Below are 16,508 nucleotides of genomic sequence, written 5' to 3' on the forward strand. Positions count from 1 at the left end.
GGTATACCTAGTTTACCAAACATATCTTATAATTATAATTTCCGGGTCTGGTATCCAAGAACGTCTGACTTCTGGTCATTTGTCTTGGGTAAGTAAGAATGCATTGTGATATTAGCAAACCAAATGTAACCAACTACAGTATTCTCATTAAGACCTGAAAACATGGTTTGAAATCTAAATATCTGAAAGAAGCTAATGATTAAAGCAAAAGCCACTGGATATACAGACTAATCTCGAGTTCAGCTTCTTTTTGAGTTGTCGTCTAAGACATGTTTGTGTTCATATTTAGCCTGAAAAAAAGTGAACAATAACAAAGCCAGAATTGCTAGCTCAAGTGCTACAAATATCTATATTCTCCGATACTTGTTGCGAATCCTTTTATAAAATAAAGCATGAACAAGAGTTTGTGATTCTGCAAGAAGTTAGCAGAAATCAGTGTGCAGTGACGATGTTTCCATGGACACGATATTGGAGAACCGTGTTCCCTTTAGCAAAGCAATGCCGTGTAACTAGTTAAAGTGAGTCCAACAGTTTGGAATAATCAATTTTTATGTATAAATCGTATAATATAATCGAAACAGCCCAACATATCTGCTATGAACTGTATATATGATGTACCATGATATAATTGCCATTGCCACGGATAAAAACGCAAACGTGTTGCACTGCAATACATCTCCATGGTGTTACGCGCGAAATCAGTCAGTGATACCATGAGAACTCAGCCGATTACGCTTGTCTTTGGATTTGACAATTTCATGTTACTCATATTATATCTTGTTATTTCATTTTGTTTCGTTAATGTCTTAAAATTATTACATCGATAATCAGACCAGGCAATTGTATATTTCGTGTTGCTACGAATCTAACTCTTTAAATTGCTGTCATACGTGACCTGTTTGATAGGAGGTATATTAAGATAATTTCTGAAATTCTCTCTCTCTCTCTCTCTTTCTCTCTCAAACAACAAACACTAGGGTCTACTTAATATAGTGGTAGATTTTAAATTTACTTTTACTCACTGGTACCATTTTCATTGATTACAAGATAGCTACATACCACGGATTCTAGATAAACCTAGACTATATATCACGTTCTCGCCATATGATTTTGTTAATATTTAGCAATATATTCTCCCAGTGTGTATTCTTCTTGTATAAGCAGAATGCCATTTTTATTTATAGACAGATTACTGTTAACATTTTTATTTATAGACAGATTACTGTTAACATTTTTATTTATAGACAGATTACTGTTAACATTTTTATTTATAGATAGATTACTGTTAACATTTTTATTTATATACAGATTACTGTTAACATTTTTATTTATATACAGATTACTGTTAACATTTTTATTTATAGACAGATTACTGTTAACATGTTTGTTTTATTCATGTGCAATTAATTGTGTTTCATTTTATTGCAACTGAATCTAGTTATTTATTGTATTTTCTTTGGACATAGTTTAATGTCTACTGTTTTTACTGTGGTGTTGTCTGTTTCTAGGCTTTTCCCAATCTTTTAAAATCCGATGTATGAGGAATAGTAGACATTACTACGTTGCCAATTGAAAACGTTTTTGATTACATCGATTCAGACAACGGCTACATTGATTCATAAGGGACGTCCTAATTCAGCCCAATTGTCCGGATACAGACTAACCCCCACCTGCTTGCGAAAATAAAGCGTTCTTTGACTAATCCCGGCCTGAATTGGCAAACTCATGTCATAAGACGGTAAATAGCAAAATATCTGCCTCCCTATTAGCTAGCCAGTGACGTCATCTGCATGAATGTGACGTCATAATCACAAGTGTTTATTTTGAATCTCCACCATGAACGGTTGTGATTTGTTAGTAGCTTCACATCAGCACTGTGTATAAGCGGGTTACAGTAATATTTTTTTGTTGTTGTTTGTTTCATCCACACAGAACATCCTGGTTTCATTCCGATGAGAGTTGAATGACCTTGAGTCTCTGAACGAGACTCGTAGACCAGTACCCGGATTTAAATTTTATTGAAACCGGAGACTAGTCAAAGAAACTCAGAGCAAAATCCTCCACAGATTTAGTCATAATGTTGCACTTTTCAGTTTCGTATTTTGCAAAGGGTTTAATTTTTGAAGTCAATGAATTTCCCAGATTTTTCTCACTGTTTATCCTATTTTAAAATACTTTCGTTATCTGAAGTATTGCTAAAAGAACTTTCAAATCCATTTATGTTGTTAAATGATTCATGTGTAATTTTGGTTATAGAGTAAACAGCTTCCATCAGATGTGCTTTCTCTGCGTGATCAGTTTCACTTCCTGGGCTTACAAGGTAACTTGTAAAAAAAATCAAGCCGATAACTATTCTTACTTTTTATATATTTGGTAATTCATTAATTACACTTTCAAAAGCTGGTATTGCCTACTCTGGCAAGGTTCGTTTTCCCTATTTTAATAACTGCTAAAAGTTAGTGTACTTTAGACTACTGCAGACTGATATTTTGATAGCACACTGGAGCAGCCATTTTGATCCGCTGCGTGCTTACATCATGCACGATGTCCACAACTACAACCTGTAAAGAAATTTAATCCGCTGTGCATGAGGTATGCCAACAATCTTTCTAATGTGCATGTTGCAAATGCAAACAACTTCACCTTACGCCTTACACTGTTAGAGGTATATAATATATGTGGAGGCTCCTCCCCCACAACCAGCCTACCACATATGTATTATTATTGTGTGATTTAAATTTGATTGAATAGCTAAAACATTTAAGCCAAAAGCATCCGAACAGTCCATTTGAATAATTCACACGTATTTCTTCAACGGAACAGTATATATTAGATGCAAAGTCTCACACAATCCCTGCCACTCCCCCTGCCCCATGATGGGAAGTTAGCTATTTTAAAAATCCACATTTTACATTTTCCCAACATAGCAACACTACTAGACAGGAACATGAAACTTATTACAATTACTCCTGAGATGTTACTAATCAGTTTTACAGTTAGAACAGGGATGGGACAGATCAGGTCCACAGAGGTCAAAATCAAAAGGTAAAAGTTTGCTAATTTACCCAACACTAGTACATGCATATACAATATGTAAATGTGTTTGTTATGATTTTTACCTAAATAGCATTACACCTGAATGAAAAGAAACATTTGTCTTTCATGTAATACAACAGTTTTAAATTTAAACTCACTTTACGTTTGTGCTTTAAGATTTCTAATTTCTCCACAATTAAGGTCACTTCAAACACAGTTCTGTCAAGAGGCATACCGTTAAGGCAAATTAGGCCAAGGTAGCCTATTTTCATACATAACAGCAATGTTACTGGACCATATTCTTGGGAAAAATTATACATGATATGAAAAAGAGAAAAGCAGTTGCATATAGTTTCATTTTTGTTTGCAACATGTAAAGAAATTTCAGTCACATTGCGCGAAAGTAGCAAGTTAGTATGTCAACTAGTCAATATTGTTTCCGTTGTGTATATTACAAATGCAAAAAATTTCACCTTATACCTGTCATTCTGTCAGAAGCACGTAATATCTGTGGAGTGCAACCTAGACAACGCTGCTGCTTGTTTAAATCGTTTGAGTGAGATATCACTCATTTTAACGCGTTTCTTTTATTTTTAAGATTAATTTTTGATAATACGATCGATACATTTTGCATATTAATGCTTGATTTGCAAGCGTAAGCGCTAATTTTTCTGTATTTCTCTAAATCTTTTGACAACAGGATTAAATAGATAAATTATGTATTGAAAGAAAATTGGTTTTCTGCCAGTTTCTTGCAGATCGCAGCTTGTGGTGGTAGTGGCGTTAACTGTAAGGGGAATTAACCCACTGTGAGGAGTATAACACTCCACTGTAATCACAGTAATACTTCCTATATTGGTAAGATTTTGGTGGATGAATATGGCCACATGTACATAGAAAATATCATCAAGAAAGCGATACGTTGGAAATAACTTTAGACCACGTTTAAAGCATTGTCAACGAAGTACCTGTATATTTCTTTTATTCATGTAATTTATGCGATCTTTGGATGAAAAAGTAATCTGTATTTTCACTGCTTAGTAAGCGCCATTGCTATTGGGGTGATTTACTATTCAAATTTGGATATTATCCCTACGTCGAGTAGCTCAAAGGACATGTATATATGGTACGGGTAAAAGAGTTCAAAACATTTGTTTCCTTCACATTGTTTATTTTGCTTATTTGTTCAGGTCAGTCTAATATGTGTCTTAGTCGTAAATTAAACAAAGTAAAATTCATCGTAAAGATATGTTAAGATATTTCTTTGTAAAACTCAAACTTCCATATGGATATTGGAGCAGTTCATTTGGCAGATCTTCAGTTTTAGAGGTACTTAGTTTTTGTACATTGGCAAGCTTTCCGATTTAGGAGGCAGGTAAATCTTACCTGTCGTCTGCATTTTCACGATGTCTAAATAGAAGTGATCAGTTTTAAGAAACACCGACACTGACTTAGTTTTTGAAAACGTATTGAAGAACTAATTCAGTTTCGCTAGATTTAAACTATTGCTTATGTTGCTATTAGTGATAATATGTCATCGAATTCTTGTGATGTCAGTAAAATTATTAAGATATAAAAACACAAACAGGCTTGATGACAGTTCAAAATGGCTCTTGTTTATGTGCATGGTAATCTGGTTCAACCATACTATCTCTACCAAACAAGGGTCCTGGGTGAAATAACGAATTTTTTTTTTTTTTGTAATACCAGAATGAGACTTTCCCAGTGTTCAGGAATGTGATTTGATTGGCTAGTGAGATGATATGACGTTAAAGTCTTTGTGATGATCACATGACGTCCTTTTTCTTGTTAGTGTGGACAAATGCATTGCCTGATAGGGACAAGCCCCCTTCATTGCAGTCTATATAAAAACAAAATAATTCCTTAATAATGTCATTTGAATCTTAGCATAGATATTTGACTTAAGTGATCTCAACAATGTCTATATAAATAATTTTTGAGATAAATGTTAGAAGCGCCTTCTGTCAGTAACATGAATCAGTGAAGCATTTTACCAGACTATCCTTAGGCGGAAATAGCCAAAACCACACACACACCTTCATATCATTCCTTACAGGTAACTCGATGCGGGTTCGAACCCGGCCGAGTCATACCAAAGATTAATAAAAATGGTACTAACAGTTGCCTCGCCAGGCGCTTAGCATTAAGAGGTTAGTGTTAGGACTGGTTATCCTGTTGTCAGGATAATGAGACTGGGTGGGACATCATGCTACATGTCTGCGGCATGATGCCCCAGTCCTAGACATCACTATAAACTGCTACATTGCAGACATCGTAGTGATATGACTGGCAAATTGTTAAAGATACGTTAAAAATCCAAACCACACACACAGAGGTAACTCGACTGAGATGGCTTGTTCTTTGCCCACACATTCTTATTTCAATGTGTAGAGAACTTTATGTTACTGAACTTGTGTAAATAATTCCATAAACGTATCGTAATGCATTTCTTCATGGCTCTTTATTTTTTGCCTCACTTACTGTAAGGTGTGACGGAGTTCTCAACTATTGGTTGCTGACAAAAAATTTAAAATGTCGGTATTATTCGCCAGTTTATGAGAATCAACTGAGAAATGAGATAAAACCTAGAACGTTGGATGGCAATGGCGTTTAGAGAGAAACGAGAAAGAGAATTGCTGAGCAGTTTGAAACTTTTATAGAAAATCCAAGACCTGTTTCAACTGCGATATTCTATCCGACATTTTCGGGCCCCGAGTGGCCGAGTGGTCTAAAGCGCTCGCCGTTAAGGATCACTGCCATCTCACCTCTGTCTGCGTGGGTTCGAGGCTCGGGCTCGGCTAATGTGGGTATGTGAGAAAGCTTGCCGGTAGCTTCTCGTGGGTCAGTGGTTCTTTCCAGGGTTTTCCCGGGTTCTTCCTCCACCATTAATACTGGCCGCCATGTATAGCCTATCTTGTGCTGAAAAATGGCGTTAAACCCCATTACAACAACATTACAACAACTATCCGAAATTTTCAAGCTATTGTGACGGCTTGATATTTTTCTGTGATGCGGTACATTGTTAACGATAATTGCACTTTTTCTAATATTTTTTCGGGGACTCGGATGTCCGTGTGGTCTAAAGCGCCCGCCTTTACCGATCACTGCCATCTCACCTCTGTCCACATGGGTTCGAGTCTCGGGTTCTGCTAATGTGGACATGTGAGAAAGCTGCCAATAGTTTCCTTGGATCAGTGGTTCTTAATGGGATTTCCCCGGATTCTTACTCTACAAGTTATGCTGGCCGCCATGTATTGTCTAACTTGCGCTAAGAAAATGCGTTAAACCCCAAAAGAACAACAACTACTTCTATTTTTCAACAAATTTACAAAAGTGTGTTTTATAATGGGGTTAACAGCTATATATTTCGGGCTTTTAGGATATTATTAGAGGGTTTACTGTCACAAATATCCATTTTACTGGCTTCGCATTCTCGTCAAATGATAGACTATTTTTAATTTAAAGACCCAAGAATTACTCTACTATAGTGACACTACAACCCCCTTCTCAAATCCACGAATGTAAGTACATATGAAACAGTCGCTTTTAACAAAACTTGAAATTCGATATTCACAAAATTAAATAAATTCTCACTATTTAAATTTCTTTTTAACTTAAAAGGCCACGTTTCGTATTATCCGGAAGAGTACTGGAGAAGAGGTCAGTCCCGACATGACCTACGAGGCAGATCCTTTCATGGTTTTCCATCACTGCAACGCATATGAAGACAATGGTAATTTTTAATTTGAAGTAGGAAAAGTTTGGAAATCTCATCACTTCCTTTTTGTAGTCTTTCTGTTCCTAAATATATAATAAACCTACAAATTCTTGTAAAACACAGGGTTTAGCCAAATTTGACGCCATATGCGGTGATGCAAGGAATATGAGACATTCCTTTCAAAGTAGAAGAATCCAAGACACGTCATAAACTGTTTATTAAAACTATGGCTGCAAAGACAAGAGAGATGTATCAAGAAAATGACCTGATGAACAATACAATTACTTTCTCTAAGAACAGACAAAGCACATCCAAACTTGGGAGACGTTCGTTGGTTAATGAACCCTGCCATTAGATTTTCTATGTGCACATTAGAAGATGAATTTTAATAATCCGTACGAAAAATTGATTGCACCGAGTCAATAGATAATATCAAAATCCTCCCACCCACCCACCCACCCCCAAAAAAAAAAATAGGTGCTATTTTTACGGCCATGTTCTTTTTTGTTTTTGGTTAGAACATGGAAATATCATTAAGTATCGACATAGTGCGGTTTAAATTAAATAGGTCGTTCTGTATGAATCTTCAGTCTGACTGCCAGAATTCAATACTGGTTGGACATACTATTGCGTTATAACTTTATAAAGTATTCAGTCTGATCGCCAAAATTCAATACTGGTTGGACATACTATTGCGTTATAACTTTATAAAGTATTAAGTCTGACTGCCAGAATTCAATACTGGTTGGACATACTATTGCGTTATAACTTTATAAAGTATTAAGTCTGACTGCCAGTATTCAATACTGGTTGGACATACTATTGCATTATAACTTTATAAAGTATTAAGTCTGACTGCCAGAATTCAATACTGGTTGGACATACTATTGCGTTATAACTTTATAAAGTATTAAGTCTGACTGCCAGAATTCAATACTGGTTGGACATACTATTGCGTTATAACTTTATAAAGTATTAAGTCTGATCGCCATAATACAATAATGACTGGACATACCATTGCGTTACAACATCAGATGTAAAACGGTATTAAATCATTGGCGTTTCATAAAAGACATTCATCCCATTTATCTAAAGCAAATTTTATTCCAAAGCCAATATTAACTTCAGTTTGGTGATTCATTATATTATCACTTATTCAAGAATTTAGTAAGCACGAAAATAAAATAACTCTGTAGAATGGTTGATACATCATTTAGGATTATTTTTAAACATAACCTAGTTGCATAGCTTTATTTACTTTTGAATCATATTTATATATGAAATGATACAAATTACATTTATACCGTGCTCTTTCGTGATTATTTTACATTAAAATATAACAGAAAGATATTGGACAATCAGTTCAAATGCTAGAAACATAGTACTGTAGCTGTCATTTTTTTTCTTCAGATCACATTGTCCTTGACCTCTGTGCACATAAAAGCATCGCGGTGTTTGAGCATTTCAATATGAAAGATTTACAAAGCGACCAGAATCTAGAAAATTGGAGGAAAATAGATAATCCGGAGCCAAGGCGTTATATTCTACCTCTAAATATAGATAAGAAGGTAAGTATTTATGACAGCTGCCTGTGAGAGACTGTGGCTGTAAACATTTTGATGAGATTGCTTTTGTGTTGATTGTCCTGAACGGCATGCCTCATTACGTTAAATGGAAATTTGCTCTGTAAGTGTGATAGAAGTATTTGTTTGCAAGCAGTGTCACTCTTTAATTGGAAGTCCAGCTTCTACTAAGTCTTCTTTTGAAACGTGGGCAGTACATTTTAATATTCAGTTGGCCATCTTCAAGTTTTTGTCTGTATAGGTTTTCCATCACATGACCTTGAGTTCCGTACAGGGTATTTGCAATTTGCTTCTGCCCCGGTAGAAACGCTAAGTGATGCAGTATGCTTAGTATAAGCAAATACTTGAAAACAAGACAAATACTTGGAAATTAAAAGCGATCCTCGAGAAATTATAAGTTTCAAAATATTTATACACAACTAATGTTCTTGAGTGTTTTGAGGCACTATATTTGGATCATGAAATTAATGAATGAAGAAAAAAATAATGATGGATTTTTAAACTCCTTTTGGGAAATTCATTCATCAGATTGAATTTTTTAAATAGGCTTTCAGCATAGCCCAAAGATATATTGAACTCAATATTGTGTCTATCAAGTGAATAATATATGACACTGTGAAGAGACAAAAATCACTTGCATGAACATTCCAATTATGATTATTTAACCGCCAGATGCCGCTACGAAGCAATCTAGTGAAACTAACGAACACTGAAGCCTCTGCAACACTTGTGAACCAGTCTACAATCGACTGCAAATATGAAAAATTGACCCCAATTGGTAAGTTCTTATTCCAGCAAAACGGGGCCATGGGGATGAAATTTATTACACTTTTCTTGATTTCATTTTGTTAATACCTATGTGAATCGTGCTTTTTTGTTCAAGCGTTATTTATTACGAGTTACATTTTTCGTTGTATAAATCATATTTTACGTCTAAATGATGTGCTTGTTATTTCACAATTGCCCTGATTGACCTTATGAGATAAATGGAAATAATATATTGCCCTCATTGTTCGATAAATAAAAATAATTAGCAATAATTATATTTTAAGGGTGCATTTTCTCATCCCCATGCTTGAGCTGAACTGTAACAAACATTCAAGTCTGCCTTTCAAAACTTGTACGCCATCCGGAAGTGATGTCACCATTTATTTAAATTTTGCACATATAATGATGATGTAAATATCTGCTTTCACCGCAGTAAAATACATTGGAGTTTGCACCCAGCGGTTTTCAACAATCACATGACATAGCTAGCAAGCGCACTAAGAAACTGAAAGTTGCATAAAAGAGACCAACCGAGGGATAATATCGTGAATATTATGTAACATCAAATTTAATGAATTTGTTGGCAAATATGTAGACTGCACATTATGTTTCCATTTCTGGTTTTTAGAAAATCAGAATTTATCTTGCTTTTTAAAAGTATTTCTGTGACTCTACCAGCAATTTCTTACTCATTACAATTATCTTCTTGCATATTTGCCATATTCCCTGAAAGTGTTGGGGTTTTTTGAGACTCAAAAAGTGCGTTTTGAGGTTGGTGATGGGACTGTGCGCGCAACCCAACATTGTGATGTCCATTTGAAAACATTTTCATATTAGCCTATATAAAATATTTGGAGATGGATCAAAAAGATTAACGTGTATGTTTTCTAAAAGTATTTATTAAAATTACAAAGAAAGAAATATTTTGTAGACTTAGCATTGTCAAATATCAGCACCATGTGTAGGTCAAAACACTCATATATTCACAACCTCGCTAACATTAAATAAAACATACATCAAATTTCTGTCTTTAAATTCCGTTGGATGGCAAAATATATGGTTAATTGGATGCAGTCTTTGCTGCTCTCAATAATTTAGTAGGGGGTTTGAATGCAATGCAAGTGTCATTAGTGTTCAACTTTGCAATCCCTATAGCCTAATGTAGATGATACTGGTTGTTTTAACGTCCTTGTTGGATTCTCAGAACGAATCCTGGTCAGAATTGAGTTGTTCATGTTGACCTTACCATTAGCATTGTCAGAACTGTATTTGAAGCAGTTTGATCATGGTATATGCTTGTCTCTATAGAAAGATTAATACATATCACATTTCAGACTGACCATTGTATTGGGAAAAGTATGAGAACATAATATATTAAGTTTAATGGGGGTCTTTACATGTGTTACAGCAGATATACACGCCTCTCTCCAGCTCGGGTGTTGACGCTTTATCAAAACAAATCAAATGTGCAAACACGAGCGTGCGCTTACTATTTTCTTTCAATCAATTTCTTTCATGGCTAAAATGATCCTGAAATGCATGGGTCAGTTAATAAGTTAGCATGATGACGAATTGAGAACACAAAGATCTAATATGAATATTCAATTCAACGTGTTGAATTAGCGACATACAGAAGGTGCTCCTATTTCGACGGACATCACCTATGTCAGAATGACTAATGTAGTATGTGCAATACATTAAATGCTCCTCCTTATTGATTTGCTTGATAAAGCAAGATTCCGTCAACCTGGGGCCTAGAAATTTAGTTTTGCTGGACTTTGCTTGCTTTAGTGATAGCATATTGCTTCCAGAATTACTCTATTCAGTAATGAGTCGCACTTGAATGCTATTCGGACAGCTGAACGAATCATGTTTTGCATTTTATATATGGAATAAAAATCCATCTTCAAGGAAACGTTGCCGCTGATCACAAACATTATATAAAAATAATTCTTCAACATTTTAATTCGATGCAGTGATGTGTAATAACAGCGATTATTCATCACGGCTCTTTGCTGTACTTAACTAGACAAATTGGTTTGTTCGAATTTGTGTACATTACCTATGCAAATTAGTGCAGTGGACTCTCCCACAGCAGAATTGTACTCGACACATCACCCTAGCAACCCTATTGTCAGCCATTTAAGTAGCATCTGAAAGGTGGTTATTTATCTCGGACCACCTTACTTTGCCTCCGTATCAACTGTATGCCCCAAGGTTAGGTTCAGCAGAGCTATGAGCAGGACTGTACTGTTCATACCTACTGATAACAGGGATAATTATATCGCAGTGGTCAAGAAATATTGTTTGTTTATTGTTGTTGAAAAGACTATGCGGCTAAGATTCCTATTTTTTTTAAACACGGCAGTGTGTGCGCGCGCGCGTGTTTGTGTGGTTTAAATCGTGTTATTTTGTGACATGGATTTTTATGGCAGGTATAATCTTTTGGAATGAATAAAACTATCTGGGCTAATGGGGATGGAAAGGGGGATGAGCAATCCTTGAACTTCACATCTCTCTTTAACTTGGTTAACGAAGAAATAACTTTTCTTTCAGGTCTTGAATTTCCACAAATTAATTACCAAAAATATAACACCAAGAAATATAATTACCTGTATGGGGTCGGATGGCATAAGGATGGAAGACACTTTAATACAGTAAGTAATGAAAAAGCTTATATTTTCTCTATCTCTAGATCAAAGGAAACAGAAGTCCAGTTACAAATACAGTACTTTTGGTCTGGACTGAAACTGTTTTATCAGTTTTGAAAGATCTGGGCTTAAATATTGTATCACCTTTGAAAGGCCAGGACTTAACATATGTTATTAGCTTTAAAATGTCTGGATTAAAAAAAGCGTATCAGCTTTAAAAGATTTAGACTTTTAGACTGAGAATATTGAATCATTTTGGAAAAGTCTATCTTTTGCTTTAAACATTTCTTTGCAGTATGAGTTAACCCAAGCAGGTTTTGGAATAGATTGTCTTCAAACAAGTCAGAGAGAGAGAGAGAGAGAGAGGTTCATCCTTAGGATGTCAAAATAATAAAGGACCCTAAGTCTCAACGAATTACCTAAATATTTGATTAAGAATTGTATTCCAGTTTCAAGTCCAATGTAGATTCTTAATGTCATTGAAGGTTAATTTATTGCCGTTTCGTTGTTGTGAAATATACTATTTGTTAATTGCGCATTCATAAAATGTATAATTTCTCACGCTATGGCGTTACGTAACATGGCCATAAATAAAGTTACTACCATATATATTTGAAACCAAAAACCTATGAAAACTTCGGGATATATTGTTTATATACATTGTTTAGTGGATTACATTTACAAAAGCACGTCCATCCCTCAAATTTATCATGGATTCTTTAAATTTGAACCTAAACTTCAGACATGTTAATGATACAACTTACATATAACTTAAGGCACACTGATTGCCTGTAATTTACTAAGATAGGTTGTGTATTAGTCTAGATTTTAAAGACTACAGCGATGTGGTTAGCTGAAATTGAAGGGTGATTTGAAATAACTTAAGGCTAGACTAAACAAGACCGTTTTATGTATCTCAGGCCCCACTGAGGTCAAGACCCAGTTTAACCAATATATCTTAAAGCTTGAGTTTCTAATTAGGACATATGATTGGTACAACTTAAGTCAGTCTTAAGGTCCTCAAATCACCTTAATGGATTCTTCATATATTCAAGTCCAGGCTAATGTTCTATTGGTGACATCAGACCAGTTATAAGTTCTTTTTTATACCCTAGACACGAAGAACAGGAGAGGGCATCCAGCAGATGCACTTCCCAATGATTTGAGTAATTTTTGTACAGAAGATACAACTAAGCCACAAGAATATAAAAATATATTCCTATGCTCAAACTATAATTCAATATTTTGATGTTATTTATGAAACAAAAGTTAAACGTTTTAGTTTATTGGTCTAAGTTTATGTGCAAGAATATTTTTTATAATAGTGGGACCCATTCTGCCTTTAGATGTTAATTGATATTACTCGAAATCAGAAAGAAAAAAAAAACGTTACAATAAATTCCATTTTAACATTGATGGGCCTTTCCAAAATGAATGCGCGTTCCTTTCAGGTGGCCAAGATTGATGTTCAGAGTAAGACTTACCTTGAATGGGCTGAGGATAACGCGTACCCATCAGAACCCGTTTTTGTACCGGATCCGAATGGAGCCGAGGAAGATGATGGTAAGGCCGAGTCTGATTATATGAAGAAATGATTTAAAGTTCCACACTATGCATGCGTGTAACCATGATCGAGGTTATTCAAATGAGACACTGCATGTGCGGGTACATAATGCGTTTTAGCGGGTTTATTTTCTTGTAATTGAAGGAGGTCTCAGGCATGCATGGTGGGAAACTTTAAATTGATGTATTCTTTATTTCAAACATATTTTTTAAAAATCAGAATTTATATTTTAATAATGACTTGTGTGGCTATATGTTTTAATTTAAAATGCAAGTCTTATATGCAGATACAGAGTCGTCTCTATTTGTGTGGATCCAGATGTGTTTAGTTGATATCTGAGTTTGTGTGGATCCAGATATGTTTAGTTGATATCTCAGTTTTACATAAAGTACTGTAGGTCGTGCATATTTTGTCCCTAAGTATAGTTAAGGCAATACATTGCACTAGATGCAGTACAAGTTACAAATGATAAACATGCAGCTAAGGTGATAAGAAATCTAACTATGCGTTATGAAAAGCATGTACTTATTCGATACTTTCGACGTAACTTTTGCCGTAACGGAGATTATTACACTTTTGCATTAGCACATCATGCCATGTACGAGCAGAATATGTTCTGACACTCACCTGATGGTAATTAGTGTTAATATATGAGTGTATACTGAAAATGACATGACAGATGGCTGCAGGTTAATAAGGTAAGGCAGTTTTAATTTGTATGCGATATATAGCGGTAGTATGTTTGGCCTGAATGATCTACAAGCTCTACTACGTCTGTAAATCGCGTTATGCGTCACACAGTTGCCAGCTATAATATTGTCACGTGTTAGGTTTTGACTGATTTCAGACAAATATTTAAATACTCTACAGCACATCAGTACTTGCTGAGATCATCTGCAATTATAATGTATGTGATGTTTTTGTACTCGCAGTGATAACCTTGGCTTAGATATTTTACTAGATGAATGATGCTATCAGTACAACATGACTACCACAATGAAACAATTTGTACGTGAAATCTTACCTATTTCAATCTACTAATGCTACTTGACAAACTGGTCGTCTATTGGTAGAACTATTAAGATAAATCTTAGATTGTAATCTTCGCATAAGCATCGAATAAGTACATGCTGACATGATGAAAATACTTACAGGTGTCCTCATGTCTGCCGTAAATGATACCGACTTTGAGTCTGGAAAGCAGGCATTCTTGCTTATTCTGAATGCCAAGACAATGCATGAACTTGCCAGGGTCCATTTCAACATTCCACGATTCCCAAGGGACTTCCATGGACTTTTCAGGAATGCATGAACTGACGATTCTATTGCCTTCCAAGAACGTTTTAGTAACTGAGGATAATTTTCACAAAAAGTTCTAAATCAGGCTGTGCATAGCATTGGTTTCTTGAGTCAATGCAATTCTTGGTTACCACTGGAAACACTCTCACTCTATCTAGTCTGCAAAGATACCTTTTGCTGTTTTGAGTCTCTGTACTAATCAAAAATTGTTTTATTGCTGGTTCCATATATTTCTTAAAGAATGGACAATCATTAAGTTTTGTAAAGTGGTCAGAGTAAAACGAGACAGCTTGCTGCCATTCAGGCATGCTTTAATTTTGTGGTAAATGGAAATATACAGCATTGATTTCACAGTGTCTGCATTGCTGTATATGTTAATATTTTTCAGCAACGCATACCAGTACACTCATTCTCTGACTGAAGCCCTGTTTGAGTTATTATGATCTATCGTTTCATAGAATAATTTGCGCTCAGTTTTAATTAATGTTTGCATTATGGTATTTTCTTCATTTTGAGTAGAATCATTATGGAACTTATTCATTCTGTAATAAGGGTACTTGTTCTTTGATCTTGGAGTCAAGGTCACAATCATAGAAAATTTGTTTAAAGTTTTGGTTAAGGTTTTTATGTTTACTTATATTTCTAAAACAGCTTGATGATTTTTTTTATACAAAGGATAAATTATCACGAAACTAAGGTATATTATAGGGGTCACACTTGCTTACCCCATTGGTCTTGAGTTCAGTGGCACAGCCATATAAACTGTAAATTAAAATCTGGTTTAAGGTTTTTCAGTTGCTTATGTTTACTAAACCTCTTTGTGTTATTTCTTTATATTTTGGATAAATCATTATGATCACTGGAAAACTGCATATTCCCCTATGACATATGCCAAGTATAAGTTTCTTTTTTTGGCAAAAAGCCTTATCTGCAAGGTTATGCTTTATGTGAAAATCAGAGACCGGTTGTGAATTGAATATTGAAATATTGTACTGTTTTTTTTCTTCATTTATTTCATTGTTGATTAAGTGAAACAATAAAACGCTATTGTTACTTAGTGGGAGACAAAGATTACTTTGATTAACTATGAGTAAGCAAAAATTTGTTAAGCAGGCTTAAAAAATAAAATTCTTCTTCATACAATGTGTGTGTATATATATATATATATATATATATATATATATATATTGTTTACATGAAGAAAACTAGAAAACTATAAGTTATTAACTCCCAACATTAGAAAGAAATTACTTCTATATTCTTATGCCCATCTTGTGTGCTTTGACAGTATTTGTAAAAGAAAACCCACATTAATATGGCTTTATTATTTATTACTTAAATTTCATTGTTTTTTTTCAGAATTATTTGTAATTATGTGAACTGAACTCATATTTTGACGGGATTAAGTCATCAACATCGAACATTAATTGCATAAATATGTAGATGGCCTTGGCTTCACCATGACCATTAAGGAAGTATGTTCTCGATTTTAATGCTTCAAGAAATCACTAATCTCGTAAATTATGAAGCTCAGTTTTAAGTGAGAGAGCAAGATGTGAGTGAGATGAGTATACATACCAAAGCATTGCACACTTTTATTGCTGTTTCCTTAATTTAGGCATGGAATTGTAAAATCAGAAATAAAAGAAGCATAATACCTCACTGTTGTATCGATATTATAATTTGGTAGTAAAAGGTATATTTCTGTTTAATGAACTAATAGTACATACAGTTCTTATTAATGTAAAGATGATTTCAGACGCTGATACTAGCATCAATCAACGGTCTCATGCATGCACTGATCATTCAGTCAACTGTGTCATTTATATACTGATGATAGCATCGATCAACAAATTTATATATGGATT

At 34.6% G+C, this 16,508-nt stretch overlaps 1 protein-coding gene across 3 annotated transcripts in view; it reads left to right on the top strand.

Annotated features, from left to right (window-relative positions):
* LOC149782032 (beta,beta-carotene 15,15'-dioxygenase-like) overlaps positions 1–16,302 on the top strand; it is a 42,552-nt gene extending 26,250 nt beyond the window's left edge. For all 3 annotated transcript variants that reach the window (XM_089933437.1, XM_089933436.1, XM_089933438.1), the window contains exons 8-13: positions 6,679–6,790; positions 8,186–8,343; positions 9,031–9,136; positions 11,683–11,783; positions 13,229–13,340; positions 14,496–16,302. In XM_089933437.1, the coding sequence (XP_089789563.1) occupies positions 6,679–6,790; positions 8,186–8,343; positions 9,031–9,136; positions 11,683–11,783; positions 13,229–13,340; positions 14,496–14,653 (747 nt within the window). In that variant the 3' untranslated portion in view covers positions 14,654–16,302. The remainder of the gene's footprint in view (positions 1–6,678; positions 6,791–8,185; positions 8,344–9,030; positions 9,137–11,682; positions 11,784–13,228; positions 13,341–14,495) is intronic.
* Positions 16,303–16,508: the final 206 nt, after the last annotated feature.

This window comes from Sinohyriopsis cumingii, chromosome 15, assembly GCF_028554795.1.
Source record: "Sinohyriopsis cumingii isolate HCF-2022 chromosome 15, ASM2855479v2, whole genome shotgun sequence".
NCBI lineage: Eukaryota > Metazoa > Mollusca > Bivalvia > Unionida > Unionidae > Sinohyriopsis > Sinohyriopsis cumingii.